General features: G+C 38.9%; 1 protein-coding gene across 1 annotated transcript in view; it reads right to left on the minus strand.

The window, feature by feature from the left end:
* Positions 1-1593: 1593 nt before the first annotated feature.
* Positions 1594-19868, minus strand: part of LOC103524751 (protein enabled-like) — a 23718-nt gene continuing 5443 nt past the window's right edge. The window contains exons 5-10 of the mRNA XM_026820052.1: positions 8241-8302; positions 6749-6978; positions 6234-6419; positions 5513-5698; positions 2659-2773; positions 1594-1904 (exon numbers count right to left, since the gene is read on the minus strand). Coding sequence (XP_026675853.1) covers positions 1876-1904; positions 2659-2773; positions 5513-5698; positions 6234-6419; positions 6749-6978; positions 8241-8302 — 808 coding nt within the window. The 3' untranslated portion in view covers positions 1594-1875. The remainder of the gene's footprint in view (positions 1905-2658; positions 2774-5512; positions 5699-6233; positions 6420-6748; positions 6979-8240; positions 8303-19868) is intronic.

A 19868-nucleotide genomic window follows, 5' to 3' on the forward strand; every position in this document is an offset into this window, starting at 1 on the left:
GGTAATAATAAAAACTTAAAATACCTAAATTCATGAAATTTACTATCTTACCTATTATATCATTAAAATTTCGGCCTTATTCAGCCTAATTGATTTTCTACAATACGCCACTGCTTGTATTAAAAAGAATTTTGATTAAAACGTTTTGTTCGATTAGTAATTTTGAGAAAGTTTACATTGAATCATTTTCTAAATTTTATCTTGTTCATATTTGCTGCAAATGTTACACAGATTTGTTCTTTTGCTTTTATTTCTCCAGGCTGGTCTGGACAGGCTAGACGAGTTTTTTTCGCCAAAATAGGTGCGTGCATTCCAAATTAAAATCGCCATAAATGCATTAAAAAATAACTAAAAGTTTAAAAAGTCACTAGACGTAGATAGTATAAAATAAATTCATTTGACTATGATTAGATACAAACTAGTTCGTAGATATTGCACAGGCTTAGGCAGTTCTAGTCGATTATGTGCGCGAATTTTGTCAATGACTAAAAGATGATGATAATAATAGTGGTAGCCTACTGCTGGGACTTTTTAGTCCTATTCAAACAGTAAAAAGAAGCACTATTATTAAAAAAAACTTCATATGAATATATCACGAAAACAAAAGAGTCACAAACTTTAGTCTTTACCTCTATTGAAGCACTACCTCGAAAGACAGCGATATGTCTTTTACAATTCTCACTATTTCCTACGACGAGCTTTAGTTTTCAAACTAACCTATTTAACTAAAAGTTTCTCTTGGAAACAAAATATTAACTGGAAAGTCATTTGTTGTGATAGCATATTTCGCTTACTGTTAGGGCTTACAAACCTAGTTCTCTTGATACAATGCAAAGAAAAAATGTAACGTATTACATTTTGTATTTTGATAATTTGCTATTTACTAGATAAATACTGAGTCTAAAGATACGAGATAAACCTATAAAATAAATCTAACGAAAACAGAGAAAGTCGAGACAACTTCGAAGACTTTTTTCAAATGAAGGCAAAACTACATTTTAGCTCGATATACAAAATCAAAATATCTTCCGGAATAATTAAAATTCAGTTTTAAGAAAGGGATAATGTTTTTTAAAAAAAGTGAGCAAAATTCAAACAAAATATTACACGTAAAATACATAATACAAACTAAAAATGGTAAATATTAAGTAGTTGTACATACAACATGTAATAGACAAGCTTGGAATTTTCCTATTGTTCTGATGAAAAGAACCCAGTAGAAATGAAACTCGTGGATTGTCTTTCATACTTTTATCATTCAATTGTCCTTTAAATATCGTATGTCTTTTATGGATCCTAGAAGTTTGAAGAGATAAAAGTCAGGGCACTCATGAGACAAAAATTAAATCCCAGAACGATCGATTTCCAACCCAGTTGACCTCAACATAAGAGAAAAGGAGCAAAGATGAAGAAAACCAGAAAGTCCTTTTTTTCCATTTCTACAAGGCAAAATTCACCAGGCTTGTTGTCTTTTACAAAATATACAGTGTACTAGGAGATGAGAGATAGATTTATCGATTTTACACACAGTTTTGTTCGACTATACAGGGTGTCCTTCCATCTGACTGGTAATCAGTCCATCGGTGTCATGTGTTCATATAATACAGGATCAGACTTCAAGCAAGTACCTACTCAAACGTACAGGGTCTATCATACACGTTATAGTTTTTTCTTGGACAATATACTCGTAGTTTACCTGACAATCATTCTTCAAAGAACAAATAGTCCTGTTACTCCTGTTTTAGCAGAGGAAGTTTTTTGCTAGGGGGTCGTCAAACGCGTTCTTAATGACGTCAAAGGGTTAAATTTCATTGTCTACTCCAAACAAGCCCCGGACCTCGCGGGTTAAGATGATCATCACAGTCTTGACGGCGATTATCTTTTACTCAACTCGAGTTTGATGGCTGAAATCAAACACAGAAATTGACGATATTAATCTTTTTCTTTTCATACACACTTGCGAAAGAATACTACTACATTATCTGTGGTCATTAAGATCAGGAATACTAATACCGATTGAGCTACACAAGATTCTGCACGTACAAGCAACCTACAACAGGAAAAACATTTAGAATGTTTTCCTGGTGTAGGTAATTAATAATATCATACTGAAAACGAGATATACCATTGTTCGAATTTCGAATATGTTGGCAAAGTAAGGAATTTTAATAGTGTTAAGCATAAATGATTGTCACAAATGTCGTTCCCTGCTTAATGCACTACGCTAAATTTTATGACTTGACTTGGACTCGAACCACCAACCTCCAGATCCGAAGTCCACCGCGCTAACCACTACACCACTGGGGTTGGTTTATGTTGGCAAAGTAGCTAAAATCTCAAGAAGAAATTAGATAGTTAAAATAAATAATGGGTATAATTTTAGCTATGTTGGCAAAGTAGCTAAAATTATACCCATTATTTATTTTAACTATCTAATTTCTTCTTGAGAAGAGCATCAGAGATGTGCAAAAGAGTGAGTTAGAAAAGAACTACTCTTTTCAGTATCAGATCTGACTTACTCAGCCAATGCATCAGATTGGGCTAATCAGTTGTAAATAAGTCTGACTGAGTTACATGTTTTAGGATCTGACTCATTGACTGGGTAGTCCACAGAAAAGAGTAGTTCTTTTTTACAACTCACTCATCTTTACCACTTACCGTCTACAATTTCGGTCTTGAGTTTGCCAAGCTCTCGTCTCATTTCCCGCAATATTTCCTGCTTGACATTGTCTAGATCTGCCGGAGTTATGTAACCACCGCCTCCTCCGTTCATCTGAAATAACAACATTTATCTAGATTTAGTCTTGCTCAACACCTCAACCGTATAGGCTACAGAGAGTACCCTTCCCCTACCTGCCCAAGTCCCCACTCTGGACCCAACAAGTTGTCATGAATGCAGACCACCTGCAGACATGCCCAGAACTCACGGATCAAGACAACATCATCGCAAAATATTGGGACGCGAGGAGGAAAGAGATGACAGTCTAAAGCTCTCTTAATATGATTCGTTTGGCCACTTGTAACATAATAATTAGGAGGGGGAATAGATTAAAAACATAATACAGGAATACATTTATGTTGCATAATACATAGAGGGGCATGGGGCTAGATTATTCGGTAGTTAACAGGGGGATTAATGGCCAAGACCAAAAAACAGAGTTTAAACTTGGTTTAACTCTTAGATTCAGCAACTTGATTGGCTGAAAATTTTGAAATTAACCAATCAAACTGCAATGTGTAGAAATGTCAATTCATAAAAAGTAAAACCAGGTAGAAATTCATGTCTTCACGAGACTGCCTACACCGGGTGTCTCACAAAGCTGACCCGTACTATTCGCCATTTTCGGCTTGACATCGCTTTGTGAGACACCCTGCATAATTCCATCTGACTGGTAATCAGTCCATCGGTGTCATGTGTTCATATAATACAGGATCAGACTTCAAGCAAGTACCTACTCAAACGTACAGGGTCTATCATACACGTTATAGTTTTTTCTTGGACAATATACTCGTAGTTTACCTGACAATCATTCTTCAAAGAACAAATAGTCCTGTTACTCCTGTTTTAGCAGAGGAAGTTTTTTGCTAGGGGGTCGTCAAACGCGTTCTTAATGACGTCAAAGGGTTAAATTTCATTGTCTACTCCAAACAAGCCCCGGACCTCGCGGGTTAAGATGATCATCACAGTCTTGACGGCGATTATCTTTTACTCAACTCGAGTTTGATGGCTGAAATCAAACACAGAAATTGACGATATTAATCTTTTTCTTTTCATACACACTTGCGAAAGAATACTACTACATTATCTGTGGTCATTAAGATCAGGAATACTAATACCGATTGAGCTACACAAGATTCTGCACGTACAAGCAACCTACAACAGGAAAAACATTTAGAATGTTTTCCTGGTGTAGGTAATTAATAATATCATACTGAAAACGAGATATACCATTGTTCGAATTTCGAATATGTTGGCAAAGTAAGGAATTTTAATAGTGTTAAGCATAAATGATTGTCACAAATGTCGTTCCCTGCTTAATGCACTACGCTAAATTTTATGACTTGACTTGGACTCGAACCACCAACCTCCAGATCCGAAGTCCACCGCGCTAACCACTACACCACTGAGGTTGGTTTATGTTGGCAAAGTAGCTAAAATCTCAAGAAGAAATTAGATAGTTAAAATAAATAATGGGTATAATTTTAGCTACTTTGCCAACATAGCTAAAATTATACCCATTATTTATTTTAACTATCTAATTTCTTCTTGAGATTTTAGCTACTTTGCCAACATAAACCAACCTCAGTGGTGTAGTGGTTAGCGCGGTGGACTTCGGATCTGGAGGTTGGTGGTTCGAGTCCAAGTCAAGTCATAAAATTTAGCGTAGTGCATTAAGCAGGGAACGACATTTGTGACAATCATTTATGCTTAACACTATTAAAATTCCTTACTTTGCCAACATATTCGAAATTCGAACAATGGTATATCTCGTTTTCAGTATGATATTATTAATTACCTACACCAGGAAAACATTCTAAATGTTTTTCCTGTTGTAGGTTGCTTGTACGTGCAGAATCTTGTGTAGCTCAATCGGTATTAGTATTCCTGATCTTAATGACCACAGATAATGTAGTAGTATTCTTTCGCAAGTGTGTATGAAAAGAAAAAGATTAATATCGTCAATTTCTGTGTTTGATTTCAGCCATCAAACTCGAGTTGAGTAAAAGATAATCGCCGTCAAGACTGTGATGATCATCTTAACCCGCGAGGTCCGGGGCTTGTTTGGAGTAGACAATGAAATTTAACCCTTTGACGTCATTAAGAACGCGTTTGACGACCCCCTAGCAAAAAACTTCCTCTGCTAAAACAGGAGTAACAGGACTATTTGTTCTTTGAAGAATGATTGTCAGGTAAACTACGAGTATATTGTCCAAGAAAAAACTATAACGTGTATGATAGACCCTGTACGTTTGAGTAGGTACTTGCTACCTGATAGTCAATTCCCAGGATTTGATATCAACCAAACAGATTTAGACTCTTCCTTGATTATCAAATTAATGTACACGTATCCGAGAAATCAGTAAGAAGACAAAAGGGCGATATTATATCTGAACAACAAGCGATACAAATTCGTTACACAGAAACCCCTTTTGTACACGCTGCTCAAGGGATTAGGTGGTATCTATGAACAGGGATAGATAGTCCACGTTACACTTGGAAAAAAAAAACGTAGCAATGAAACAACTGCTACATTAGACGCGTGTGGTCTGTGTCGTAGCATGCCCATCTCGTAGTATGCCTCTCATCAGATGGGCGAGAAGAGACACAACACTTTCCATTTAGGTGCTGGGTCAAAACGAGAACACCAGAAAGTAACCCGGTGAAATATGTTCAATCGAAAAGGTAGGCTTGCGAGCGCTAAGTAATGGTATTTTTTATTTTTAAATATATAATTTCAAGCCTCGCTTCGCCCTCTTCATAAACACCACCTAAAAGAACATACAAGCTTACCTCTCCATTGACTTTACTAGCCACATCTTCAGACGAGGCGGCCAGATTTTTGCGTGAAGTTTTGGGCGACTCCCATCCATTGGTAGCGACCGAAGTGTTGGATCCAGCCTTGCTATTATTATTCCATGTGACGCTACCTACACTGCCGCCCCGTCGCTCAATAGAGCCGCTACCGCCTTCTGAATCCTAAAGAATAGATATGCAAATTATATTAATAGCGATCCCAGGGAAAAGAGTTGAGATAATGGAGGTGAGGGGGAGAAAAGGGCAAGGGAGGCCGAATAAAAGGTGGAAGGATTGTGTGAATCAAGATTTGAGTGAGAGAACTTTAACAGGGCATGAGGTACACTATAGGGCTACCTGGAAGGGTCTGACAAGAAACGCCGACCCTATATAAGTAGGAAAAGGCTAGGAAGATTTTTTTTTTTTTTGACACGTTGAATACACCAGTTCTCAATAGAAAGTTACGCGTGGTTGGTATCACAATGGATTACCATCTGGGCAATCAATCGCATGCTGCTAGCTTTTCGCGTGCTGCTTGCTTGTAGGGTAAAACCCCGTCACTTAAGACCTTTTAGCAGATATACAGTGACGATAAAGCCCTAAAGAATCTATCGCATCCACACCTCCATACCACTCACCTGTGCACTGTTGGGTTCCGGATCTTTCTTCTCCACGGCAGCTAAAGAATCTATCGCATCCACACCTCCATACCACTCACCTGTGCACTGTTGGGTTCCGGATCTTTCTTCTCCACGGCAGCTCGTCTCCTGGCCAGGGTCTTCGCCATCTCATCCATCATAGAAGCCATGCCCGTGTTGCCTCGTCCTAGGGTACTGTAGCCACCACCTCCACCTCCACCACTACTGGAACTGGTGGTGGACGAGCCACTATTCTCCGCCGATTGCTGAAATAGGACATTTGGGGATGTTGTTAGTATACACCAGAAGTTCAGTGAACTGTTAATCATTCTTAGGACAATGGTCGATACAGAGGCACCGAAGGCAATAAGAAATTTGTATAACAAAGCGAGCGATATCGGATTAACTGTTGGGTATAGATTAACAAGCAGTTAAAATATTAAATAGGTACATAATTGTCAAGATGAAACTTTTCTTTTAACTCACAGGTTGAGTCCCCAACTTTTAAAGAAGTCACGGGAAGTTTTGGGGATTTTTGTGAAAAAGACCTTCTAATAGCCCATAGTATCAAATAAGGATTTAAAGGCCGACTTACTTTATTGGCTCGCTTGAGGCGGGCACTCTGCAGCTGTGCGGCCAGAGAGCCCATGTCTTGCGGTGACGGACTGGGACTGTGTTGCTGCATCTGATGATGATGTTGATTGTTGAGATCAGAGGAGGATGAACGGGGGAGAGTGTTGGCCCCACTGTTGGGCAGGGGAGGGGGAGGAGGGCACAGTGGGGGCATGGCGGGGAAAGAGTCACAAGAAGTTATTAACAGATATTCTGTTTCCATTATGAATTCAACAAATTAGACAGCAGGAACGTCCCACTATTGCTGCTGCGGTCATGATTTTTACTATCTTTTTGAGCCTTCAGAAAATTATTCATTTAATAGATACAATTTATAAATACAAACATAAATAATAGTAAAACAAACGAGGGGAAAAAAGTATCTGCCAAAACTATCCAAAGCTGTGTCCACACACAGTCTACGCCATCAATCGATCGTTGTTGAGGCATTCTACGGTTTCAGTCGATCGATCGGCTGCGTCGACTATGTGTGGACACAGCTTAAATCATGATCATGTTATAATACAAACAAACATACAGGGTTGGTAGGTTTAGTAAAGCAAAATTCCGTGTCAACATGTTAAAGTGGTGAGAGGGACCAGTGTTGTGTGCAGAAAGCTAGTTTTACAGGGTGGGAAAGAGAGGGGGTTAGAACACCAAAAGGAGGGGAAGGGATCGTGGTACCTTTGATAGGGGGACCAATTGGAAGAGGGCGGGGCAGTGTAGCCGCCATTATAGTTTATTTCCTCGGCGGGCGATTTGGCAACGTGGTAGTGGCCGGTGTAGTGGTCTAGTCCGTTGCTATGGTTACTGCTAGAGTAATTATTGTTAAAATATTTACTATTGTTGTTGTTTTGGTGGTGGTAGCTGCAAAAGATTAGAAGAGGATAGGGGTGGATGTTAAGAATAACACTCATATATTTTATGAACAAAAATTCTCGGTCCCAGATCAGTCTTAACCAAAATTTGGCCAATCAGATGTTTGGAATTGATGTTTGAACACTTGCTGAGAGCCAGTATTTTGTTCATAAATATGGGTGTAAGAGTTGAAGATGGAAGCCAGATTTCTCAAGGTTCCTAAAGGAGATTTTTGAAGATCCCGAAAATGGTTTTTGAAGGTACCAAAAGATGTTAATGAAAGATAATGAATTGTAGAACAAACGGGGACATTGTGACAAAAGGAGAAAAGAAGAAGACAAAGGTGCTGAAATAGATAAATATTATAAATCAGTTGAATGATGAGAAAATCACCTATATAAAAAAAGACCAAAACTTCACTCAAACAAGGTCCCTATTATAGCACTACTTATATTTGATTTATTCAAAATAATGGATTTGGTGACTGAATATGTGGAGTGTCCTCTTGATACTTACTTCATCCTTACTCCATACACAAAAAGTCCACTCTGAGGCTTAAGTGTAGGGGCGGATGCCCTAAAGGACGGATTAAACTTCTACGAATCTACGATACTTACTTTGTGACTGTTGTGACATTCGTCTTTCTTGTAACACGGCAACATCTTCCCGGGTCATGGTTCTGAAATACACAAACATAAGAACATGATTTTTACCAGTTAATATGAACCTTTATAATCACGGTTGTATCTTGTATCTCGTCTGATCTCTGTAAAGAAGAACATCTTGTTCGTGCACCTCTAAGGTATTGAGAACTTTCTGGGAAATATGTAAGTATTAATGTTCTGTACCCCTGATTCTATTGGTGAAGAGAAACCTCGTTCTGAAAGAACTGTGGATCACTTTAGTTATTTGCCACAAATGGCCTGCGTTGATATATTGTAAAAAAAAAAAAAAAAAAAAAAAATCTGTACACCCATCACCAATAAGAAGTAACGTTAGAATATCACTAACAAACAAAGTTAAATTATTGGCCAGGACCACAACGGATGAAGCGATCTGATTGGTTGATTTAAAAAAAAAATTCAGCCAATCAGAAATGTTAAACCGAGTTTGAAACTCAAACGGAGTTTAATAAACTCACTTTGTGGATCCCGGCCTAAATCAAACATCCACTACAAACTGTCTCCATGAATAGTTGGGCTTTTTAATCTTAGGCGAAAATATAAAATATAGAGTTAAAGTATTGTTAACAAATAAACAGTGAATTCCATCGGACTAAATTCCATTGAAAATTTAACCCGTTCTGGTTAGGATAGTCTAAAATACATCTTATTGAGGATTTTGAGATCGAGTTTCCTACCTCCCATCATATGAATGCTATACTCAAAAAGCTTTGTTCGGGTAAGTTTTATTCGAAAAAAGCAAATACAGAAAATTAAATTTTAATGAGAGAATGGAACCAAAAATATATCCACAATTCACTCACTCTTTACATACATGGATATGTTCTTGTTTTGTCGAGTTTTTTGGAAATGTTCTTGTTTCAAGAATTCGGATTATTTGCTAGATAGTAACATACCTACTACCTTGCCTTCAAGAAGCACGTAACATAATATAATTCAAAGTCGGCAAATGTCTCTCATTAAAATCCGTGCCGTTCCATACCAATTCTTCGTCCTGAATAAAACGTACTATAACTACGTAAATCGGCGCAAATGCCAGTTTTCTATAAAACAATGATAAAAAGTAGAGATGACAGTGATTATGTTCGCGGATTTGGCAATTATGTTCGCGGATTCGCGTCCCGAATCGACATTTTGGATATTTGGCAAGCCTATCTATAAGTAATGCTGAATAGAAAAACCTTTCCAACTGAGAAACTTTTTTTAATTGAGAAAAAGATAAATACCTCTCTTAATAATTGAGAAAAATAGTTTTTTAATTTCTTAATTATCCAGTTTCGACTGTACTTTATTCTACACCGTCCCACATTTACCCCAAAACTACTGTCATGTTAGTAATCAAGCGTGCCGGGAGGCGCGCGAACGTCAAGGAATTAGAAGCAATTAACCCATACTGTACAATAAATATTACGTACATATTATTAATTTATTACAAAAAATATGGCCCGTACCACAATCAAAGTTTAACCTCAGTTTAAGTTAAAGTGATAAAATTAAGCTAATCTGATTGGCGGATAAGTTCTGAATTAACCAATCGGAAATCAGTTTACAATCAGATTGCTGTCCTGGCCATAATACATTCAAATTAGGAAGCAAGTTGGGGGGTAGAAGGTTAATATTAACAAGTTTAACCTCAGTTTAAGTTAAAGTGATAAAATTAAGCTAATCTGATTGGCGGATAAGTTCTGAATTAACCATTCGGAAATCAGTTTACAATCAGATTGCTGTCCTGGCCATAATACATTCAAATTAGGAAGCAAGTTGGGGGGTAGAAGGTTAATATTAATGCCATGGTATTGTGATATCGCTGCGAAAATCCATGATAATACGAAAAGAATGTACAATTACTTTACTAGGTACAGGTATGTTTATGTTTTGGATTTTGGGATAGACAGATAGATATGTATACTACAAAGTGTGGTATTGTGATATCGCTGCGAAAATCCATGATAATATGAAAAGAATGTACAATTACTTTACTAGGTACAGGTATGTTTATGTTTTGGATTTTGGGATAGACAGATAGATATGTATACTACAAAGTACACCAGATGACTGAAACCAAGTGCTTTATTACTGACAAAGATTGGCCGTGTTTTCCTTATGGAACTTCAGTTGAGGTATCATATTCCAACTGAAAATCCGGAATAGACTAGGTAAGTGTCATCAGAAGAGGGAAAATCGTGGATAACCTAACCCAACTTCCAAAAGAAAAATGCGACTGATGTAGACATAAAAGGTTGTATGGTAGGTATAGTTTCAGACTGTGTCAGTATGTTTGTGGTAAACCACTTCAAAATTTAGCTGATTAATATTTTCGGCTTTAATTTGATTTCTCGGGAAAATGATAATGAATTCACCACACATAGGCAGGGGTGACTTGCCAATGAATACCGTGTTCACACAGTATTTCCCAATTCTAGGGTTTCCCCTTGGGTCCTTTAGCAGTTAAATTCAGGGGATTAAAGATGGCAAGAAAGGTATGAAGGAAAAAGAGAAGTAAAGACAAAAGAAATTTTGTGGTAATGGGGGGAAATTCAATGTACCTACGTAGTTGCCACTTGATTTATTATATTATTATGGCTTTAAGAAGTAGGGCTCTGGAGGAGCTCTTCCACCCAACCACTATTTTTTTCTTTTCTTTCACTGTGATATTTCACCAGGGAGGACTTATCTACACAACTAAATTGAACCACTTCAAAATTTAGCTGATTAACATTTTCGGCTTTAATTTGATTTCTCGGGAAAATGATAATGAATTCACCACACATTGGGCAGGGGTGACTTTGCAATGAATACCGTGTTCACAGAGTACCTATTTCCCAATTCTAGGGTTTCCCCTTGGGTCCTTTAGCACTTAAATTCAGGGGATTAAAGATGGCAAGAAAGGTATGAAGGAGAAAGAGAAGTAAAGACAAAAGAAATTTTGTGGTAATAGGGGGAAATTCAATGTACCTACGTACTTGCTACTTGATTTATTATATTAATATGGCTTTAAGAAGTAGGGTTCTGGAGGAGCTCTTCCACCCAACCACTATTTTTTTCTTTTCTTTCACTGTGATATTTCACCAGGGAGGACTTATCTACACAACTAAAATGAAGTCCAAGTCTCCAAGTAAAATCCATGCCTGCCTAGAGTATTTATAGCTCACGAAAAGCTCGTCTCTGTAGGCTAATGCCATTACGGAAAATTGAAATATTTAATGGATTTCATTCGCCGTTAGGGGAAAAGAGTGAAAACCAAAAGCAATTACTATCCCTGGTATTGGGTAATTGTGTTGCGAAAAGGTCAGTATGTCAGTAATATGCTTATGTTTACCACAGATATTTTGACAGCTTACTAGGAGATATGAATTGGTATTGAATGACCTACAAACAAGTGTCCCAAACCTTTACTTCTATGACACTAGTCTCAGTGGGGGACACTAAACAGGGAGTAGATATACCAGCGTCTATTTGGGGGACTATAAACAGAGAGTAGATCAGCGAACACTTAACCTGCCAATTTAGCTGGCAGTTGAAAGAGGGTGCAGGTCTGGGAGCCGAAGCGAGGACCTGGAGAGGAAAAGAAAACCAAAGCTCATGAAAATTCTGGTTTATACTGCCAGCATAGGACTGAAAAGTCCCTTTACAAATTCTGGCAATTCATTGCATATGCATATTAAGGAGCGCGGTAGCGCTCCGCCCCGCCAAGTCAAGAAAGTTTGACCGTTTGATTATATCCTCTCTACCAGAAAGCGGCGACAGCACGTTCAAAATGGTTCACCGAAGTTAAGCAACACTGCGCATGGTTGGTATCCGGATGGGTGACCTTCTGGGCATATTCACATCAACCTCACCCAGCCTGAGTGGGGCCGAGAAAAGCCAGCACCATGCGATTGCCCAGTGGGCAGGCTGTTAAGTTTTCTTGGCCCCACTCAGACTGGGTGATGTTAATGAAAGTAGGCGCCGTAGGCGGGTAGTTTGTCGTCGAATGAAAGGTGAGTAAAACCCCTGTCACCGAAAAGTTTCTTAGTTATACAGTGATATTAAACCCAATACATATTGGTCGAAGGGTGAAATCTTTCTAGAACGAGGGACCTGAATCTGATGGCCCCTGCCAGGTATTTTTTTTTAAAAAAGATTATGCCTTGGAACCGCTTCGCATTACTTCAAGGCACATTCTTTTACATCCATGCCTATCCAAGAACGGAAAAGTTCGGTCAGAAAATTTCCGCCCTGGCCGCGATTCAAACCCAGCACCTCCAGGTTGAGGGTCAGTGCTCTTGACCACTCGGCCAAGAGGTGGGTTCCCTCGACATTATTACAGATATACTTGTATCTATCTATTTACCTCGACAGCATATAGCATAGCTCGGGCAAAGGAGTCAGCATCTTCTTTGCTGCTGAAGTTGAGTCCGTACACTTGCTTGTTGTCTCGCCACTGGTGAAATGTAGACGTGGCCTGGTTGTATTTGAGACTCTTGAGGATAACACAGTTGATCACAACCTGAGGGGAAGAGAAGACGAAAATATTAGGATGGCTATGCTATAACACGGACCACACGAGTCTAATGTAGCAGTTGTTTTATTACTACGAAAAAAAAAAACGGCTGTGGAACAGCCTGAAATACTCATCTTCTTTTTACGATAACAAGAACAGTGCCCCCCCCCCCTTTGGGGGGGCTTTAGCATCACTATGGAATGGACAGTATAGTAAATAGTATTGCTTATTATATATAGGACTGAAAAGATCCTTTACTCCATCAGTAGGCTACTACTAGTATTATGGTCAAAGTCTCAAATTATATTGGGGACAAAATTACACAACTCGGCTGGGATTCCATACTTCGGCTAGGATTGAACCCACGTCCTCCTCGTTACCAGGCAAACGTCAAAAAATCGAAACAATCGAGGCAGAGCCACTCATGAGTCAATCAATGTTCGTAGATTCGTAGCAGCTTTACCCACCCTTTAAGGCCGTTTGCCCCTACATTTAAGGCTCTGAGTGGGCGTCAATGTTCGATCAGAACATGAAGGACGGACAATGGTTTGCACCTGGGTTCAAACCTGTGTTTTGACCCAAGGAATTCAGTCATTACCTCCGTGTCATTTGACTCACTTGTCTACTTGGTCATTTGATATCTCGTCTTGATTTCACTGGCTAAACCACAGAACAAACCCTGTCTATACAGAGTGACTCGAACCGAGCCAGCTAATCCATTGAGTATGGTTGCCATTAGAGAGACGTCAAATAGGGAAATATCTAGGTACCCCCAAACCAGCCTCGGTGGTGTATTGGTCAAGACGCTCGCCTGGTGAACAGAAGAGCGTGCGTTCGATCCCAGCCGAGGCATGAAATTGTATCCTCATTTATTTTAAAATTTGACCACATAATAATGGAGCTCTAAGGGTTAGGTGGTAGAGAACGCCTCCAGCGTTAAATTACATGAGTAGGATTGTCGTAATGAAATCTCCAATTCTCCAATAACTTGCTAGCTTGCTACTCTAGCCAGTAGCTAACCTCAAATCATGGGCTAGCCCTAACACATCCTAACAAGTGATGTCCATCCCAATATTGTCCTCCATCCCGCATACAAAACGGATACATAATTGTGATTCATCGTACGTAGCTACTGTAAATACTTCGCATTACGCAACGTAAGGAACTCTATTGTAATAGGCAGCCAAGAAAAAAACCCAAGTAATTTGTACACTAGCATGAAATCTTTTCCCAAACAACAACAAAATAGTAATTCATGGCCAATAAAGAGAAAAATATCCAAACGAATCAATTAAAAAATAGCACAGGCACGTTTCACAAGGCTCCCGTGGGACAATGACGTAAGGATGACCTTGAAACGGATTCCCCATTCATGATTTGTGGCGTCCAATCAAACTGAATTAAACTGAGCGCTCTAAGATGGATTAATGCCAGATCCATCAAGCAAGACAGGTTGGTATGGTGTTAACAGGATGTACGCACGTACATTGGGCCAGAGGGTTTGAATGATAGGTCCCGGGCTCCCGGCACACTAAAGTTAAGTTAGTTAAGTAGCGCCGAGCGCAGTTTGCTACCTAGACAGGAGTCGTACTGTGTCCTTTGTTCTTAACAAAGGTACATAAAAAGTAAAAACCATCCTTTTCAGAGTGAGGACGACTGAAAGTTAGGCATGTTAGGCGCAATGCACACTATAGTGAAACAAGTTTCATGAAACGTGTTTCACATGTTAATGCACAATTAGTTTCATGAAACTCGGTTTCGCGAGTGTGCACTGAACTTCATGAAATACGTTTAAAAAAAAGCGTTTCACTAGTGTGCATTGTGTCTTATTGATGGAGTTCCCAAAATAGCCGGTAGAAAAAATGGTTAAGAATATTGTTCAGTTCGGGAACAATGCTTTTTCAAGTCCCAGTGTGCGGCTTTTGTAGAGATCATCAAGTTTTCTGTACACTAATATATATTAGAGAGGTCCTTTACTTCATAAATTTGAATAACAGAGGAAGGAATTTAGTAACAAACGACTATCTGAGGGCAAATTTGGTAGAAGGAGGAGATGGTTGGGAAAGGAGGATGAGAGAGAATAGGGGAAGAGAGGAAGAGAATGGGAGGAGGGGGAACAATGGAGGTGGGAGGGAGGGTTTTCAAGTAGGTGACGGGGAGAAGGAAAGACGGAGGAGGGAGGGAGAGAGAGAGAGAGAGAGAGAGAGGATGAGGGGATAGGTTAGGTGGAAGCGAAGGTGTTCAAGTAGAAGTGATGGCCATAGGGAGGGGTAGGTGATGGAATTCTCCCTGATGTTTTTCCCATCCTCCCACTATTTCCTCCCCTGAATATCTCCCTCTCTCACATTTTCTCCCTTTCTCTTCCATCCTCTCACAATAGAACAGTTGTGCTTACGTGGGTGATGTTTCGAAGTCAAAGAGCAGGAAAAAATGAGGGACAATGGAATTTTCATTTTTCTTCTACGACTTCTAGATCCCGAGATAAATTGATTTAAAAAATACCGGTAAATTTTGAACTCTGACGTCACGGCATACGCTCCCGTACACGATGACGTCACATCAAATGTCCCGAGCAAAGCTCTCTCGTAGGCAACACATTAATGTGTTTGTGCGCATACGTTTCTGCGCATTTCTTTCTGCTCCTTCGCAAGCGTGCTTGCATACTGGCGCTACCTAGCGGACGAAAAAGACAACTGCCTGAAGTCTGACGTCACACATCTTTGAACTCTTTCATTAGAACGGAAAATCCCTCTCAAATTACGCACAACTTCATTGTTCCTAGAAGATAATGAATGGTTCCTTCACTGAAATCTCCAGGAAAACAGCCCTCTCTCAGTTAGTTTCCATCATATTGAACTTGAAAGCCGCAAACATTCCTCTGTACCACAACAACTACACAATTCGAGTGAGGGTTAAGATCCAACTCAGCCCACTATACCTCTACAACTAAAAGGACAAAACCAAATAAGGAAAGTTAAAAAGGAGCTGGAAATGACATCCTCTTGGCCGGAAAAAGCTATGGGAAAGTGTTTTCCAGGAATTCGAGGTGATTGTTTCCAGGAGGACCGAGGAGGTAGGGATGTAAAGTGATAATTAGTGGTGGGTTTAAAGAGGGCCACTTGAAGATGTCGCCCCTTCCCTCACCCCCCACTTCTCAGCGTGAAAGCTCAACCTTGCACACTTGTATGAAACTTTCATAGCGTGACTTTGAATATCAATAACTTTCGAGAATTATATTATTAACTTCAGTGCCGGGGCGTCATGGGGGTTTGAGGGGGTGACTCGGTTCCCGGGATTCAAATGTTGGACCTCAGCTCGATTCTAAGATGGTTTGTGAACAGTGGCGCCACTAATGGAAGGGCCTGAGATTAAAATCAGTGGTTAACCAATTTGAAAGCGATGTGATTAGTTAATTTAAAACTTTGGATTAAGGTTACCCAATCAGATGGTCAGCTGGCTTAGATCCATTTGGTTGAGTTGAACCCCTCAAAGTGTAGCCCCGAACATTATGGGAGAACTATTCCTATGGTACTGCTGTCTCAGAAAATAATGTAGAAAACAAAGTTCCATAGGTACTTCGACTAAGATTTACCCCACATACTTCTGTTTAGAAGTGTCTACCAAATTTTCAGTCTGTCTTTTCCTGGCTTCGCCTCTAGTTCTGTGACTTATTATTACAATATGGTTACCAGTGTACCCTACACTAATATACCACTAGGCACTGTACCTACTAATTTCCACTCTAGCTTGAGTAGTGGCACCTTCCCCCTACTGTATCGTCCTGATACCGCTCCCCTGTTCCATATTGAGCACCTCTCCCCCCCCAGGGCCGCACACAGGGGGGGCTCATCCGGGCCAAGGGATTCTCTAGGAGGCCCTTTTTTTTAACTTAATTACGATAAATAGCCTCTTTCCTATAATACCTCAATTTGTTGCCTATGATGTCTCTAATAGTTTAACGTAGTCAAATTTTGACTTGGCGGGGCGGAGCGCTACCGCGCTCCTTATTACCTAGTGTATTCTCGTGTTGTGAAATTGTTTCGAAAAAGCCCTATTGTTGGAGTTACCCCCGGGGGCCCTCTTTCCCCTCTTTATAGCATCTTCCCCCTATTACCTAAATCTGTGGCGTATAATACGAGTATCTCTTTTAGTATCTTTTTTTTTCTAAAAAAAAAGATGAGTGTTCCACCGCCGTTTTTATTTCGTAGCAATGGAACAACTGCTACATTAAACGCTTGTGGCCTGTGTCGTAGCCAAGGACTTATTGTAGAAGCTCTCCGATAGGCTTTCAAAAATGGAGCACAAAAGAGCGAAAGGCACCACGGTCTGAGAACTAGTCAGGGAAGCGAAAAAGGAAGAAGAGAAAAAAAAAAGCTAATAAAATCCTAATGAAAAAGTTTGTACCCATTAATTTACATGAGAAAACTAGTGGGAAAACTAAGATATTAATCCTCTTGAAATGAGCTGTATAGAAACGAGGAAGAATGGACAGGCAGACGAGAGAGAGAGAGAGAGAGAAAGAGGGAATGAAGATAATTCCTAGTAAAGAAATAGGATGCCAGGCAGAACAAAACGTGCAGTTTTCATTATACTTGTTTTTCCGCTTCTTCCTATAGGGAGTATAAGGTGTAATTAGGTATCTGAGCACAGTTTAACAAGGATAACGGCTGTGCTTTTTCCTTTTCCAATTTCCAGGGCATCGTGCAAGTCAAACAGTAAGTTCCTTTTCCAATATCCAGGGCATCGTGCAAGTCAAACAGTAAGAAATTTAATATGCAAATTAAATGGAATCAAAATTAATACAAACTTATGGGAAAAATTGAAAATACGAGTATCATCCATTCAGGTAGGTAAACATAACTGTTTTTCTGCATTGTCATATAACTACAACTAGCCAATACCTACCTATGATATAACTAGCCAACACCTACCTATGATATAACTAGCCAATACCTACCTATGATATAACTAGCCAATACCTACCTATGATATATAACTAGCCAATACCTACCTATGATATAACTTTGTCTGATGGCCATTTTCCTTCGGACCTAAAAGGTTTAACTCCCCATAAAAAACTTGTGATGTTGTGTAGGTAGCTCTATTGAGCCAATGATCTATAGAGTTTTTTTTTCTGTAGATAAGTGACAACTTTGGTGTTAAGTGGGTAGGTTTCCCTTGTGTTGGACATGCATTTCCTTTCTGTGGTGATTGAAACTAGAATTTATTGCATTTAGATTGTAATTTGCGCTCGCTAAGCAGTACTTATTTATCCAAGTATCTAAATAAGGATGCTCTCTTTCTTGATTTTATTCAGTGGTTTGATTCATTCCTATTTTCATGAATTATCTGTGGTGAAACAGAGAGATTTTTCTCAACTTTTGTGGGTACCAAATTTTCAAGTGCCTTATCCTTATCGATCCTTTCCAATTACTTTTACACTAAGTTGCCCTGGATGTATCCTGGATCCTGATGGATACTCAAAATTCTAGCTGGTAGGGAGAAAGGGATATCAGATTTTACTCTTGAGTTCATTCTCTTTCTGAGTTGGCGAATCAGTCTATTGGTACAGGAGTGTGAGACAATAATACTCTACCTATGTCTAATAGCGGACTCTTGACTTCTAGACCATTATGAAATCAGAGCACTAGATCGCTGAACTATTAAAGAGTTAAACTCTCTACGAGTAGAATGCACTCATGTCCTAGTAGAAAAGGGTGCGTGTTCAATCCCAGCCGAGGTATGGGAAAGTAAAGGAAGTATTTATTATGATCTTGTATGTGACCAACTTGTCCTCTGGACTCTATCCATTTATCCATAGTGCTTTGACGACACAGATGAAAGTTGTGGGAGTATAGATGTACCATTTGTATCATGTGACCATGTCTTAAAAAAAGAATAATTAATCAAATAACTACTGTTGTCAGACTGGACAAGGCCTAAATTCTTTATCAATTATCAAATGTTTTCTATTTTAAAAGATACTCATGCACTTGGAATAATTACTTTCGAGGACCAACCTACCATTAACATCACGTCCATACTTTTTGAAGATCTATTCTTGATCTCTAGGTGTTCAATGAAAATATTGAATTGGCTCACTTCACCAATAAAAAGCACAATTATTTTAAATTTTCAAAATCTAGCCCTAATATTTGCACACAATATTTCAACCTTGATTTCAAATTTTACCACTCAAATATTCAAAACCAATCAAAATACAAATGAAATAAAAAATATAAAAAGTAGAAAATAAATTGAAATTGAAAATAAAATGATAATAAATAAAAAATGTGGGGAAAAAAGCTAACAAAAATAAATGATGGAAAAAAATCTTAAAACAATACCGAAGTAAAGCAATGCAAAAATTGGCCATACAAGGACTAGGCCAATGTCTGGTAGTCTGGTTTAGGAAAGGGGCTCATTCATCAAGGGAAAAGCCAAGAAAACAGTTCACTCGGATTCACACCAAGACCCAGCAACAGAGGTTACGGAGGGGGAAAAGAATTGAAATGACAAATTTGAAGAACGGCGGACAGCAGTCAAAAACGGGAATCGAGGAGCAGAATGGAAAAAGGGCCCTTGGGACAAATCGTTGTTTTGAGATATAGGGCTTTAAAGTTTTTGAACCGAAATAACAAATTTGGCTGTGAAAAAGAAGTTTGAGCAGTTCATAAGAAATGATATTTGTTTTGTTTTAAATAATTTAACGCAATAAAAAAACAATATTCACAAAGTCTTATACAAGAAATATTAGTTTTAAAAAAGCTCTTTGGAGGCCCTTTTTCCGTTCACTGGCCTTTTTTCCATTCTCGAGGTCCTTTTCCCATAAATATACTGATAAGTTCTTATCAGATAAGGTCCTTATCAAGATAAAAATGATAAGCAAGCACCCACCCATCCCATTTTAATATTTTTAATATAAAATATACAAAATAAATAGACATTTCTTTGTAGTTCCATCCTTCTTCCTGTGGGAAAGGCCACTATGCTTTAAAACTTGATTTGATTGCCTAGATATGGGCAAGCAATCATCACTGTCAGTAGATTCTGAATGTTCTTCCACTACAAAATCACTT

The sequence above is a fragment of the Diaphorina citri genome, unplaced genomic scaffold (assembly GCF_000475195.1).
Source record: "Diaphorina citri unplaced genomic scaffold, Diaci psyllid genome assembly version 1.1 scaffold118, whole genome shotgun sequence".
In the NCBI taxonomy this organism is placed as follows: Eukaryota; Metazoa; Arthropoda; class Insecta; order Hemiptera; family Psyllidae; genus Diaphorina; species Diaphorina citri.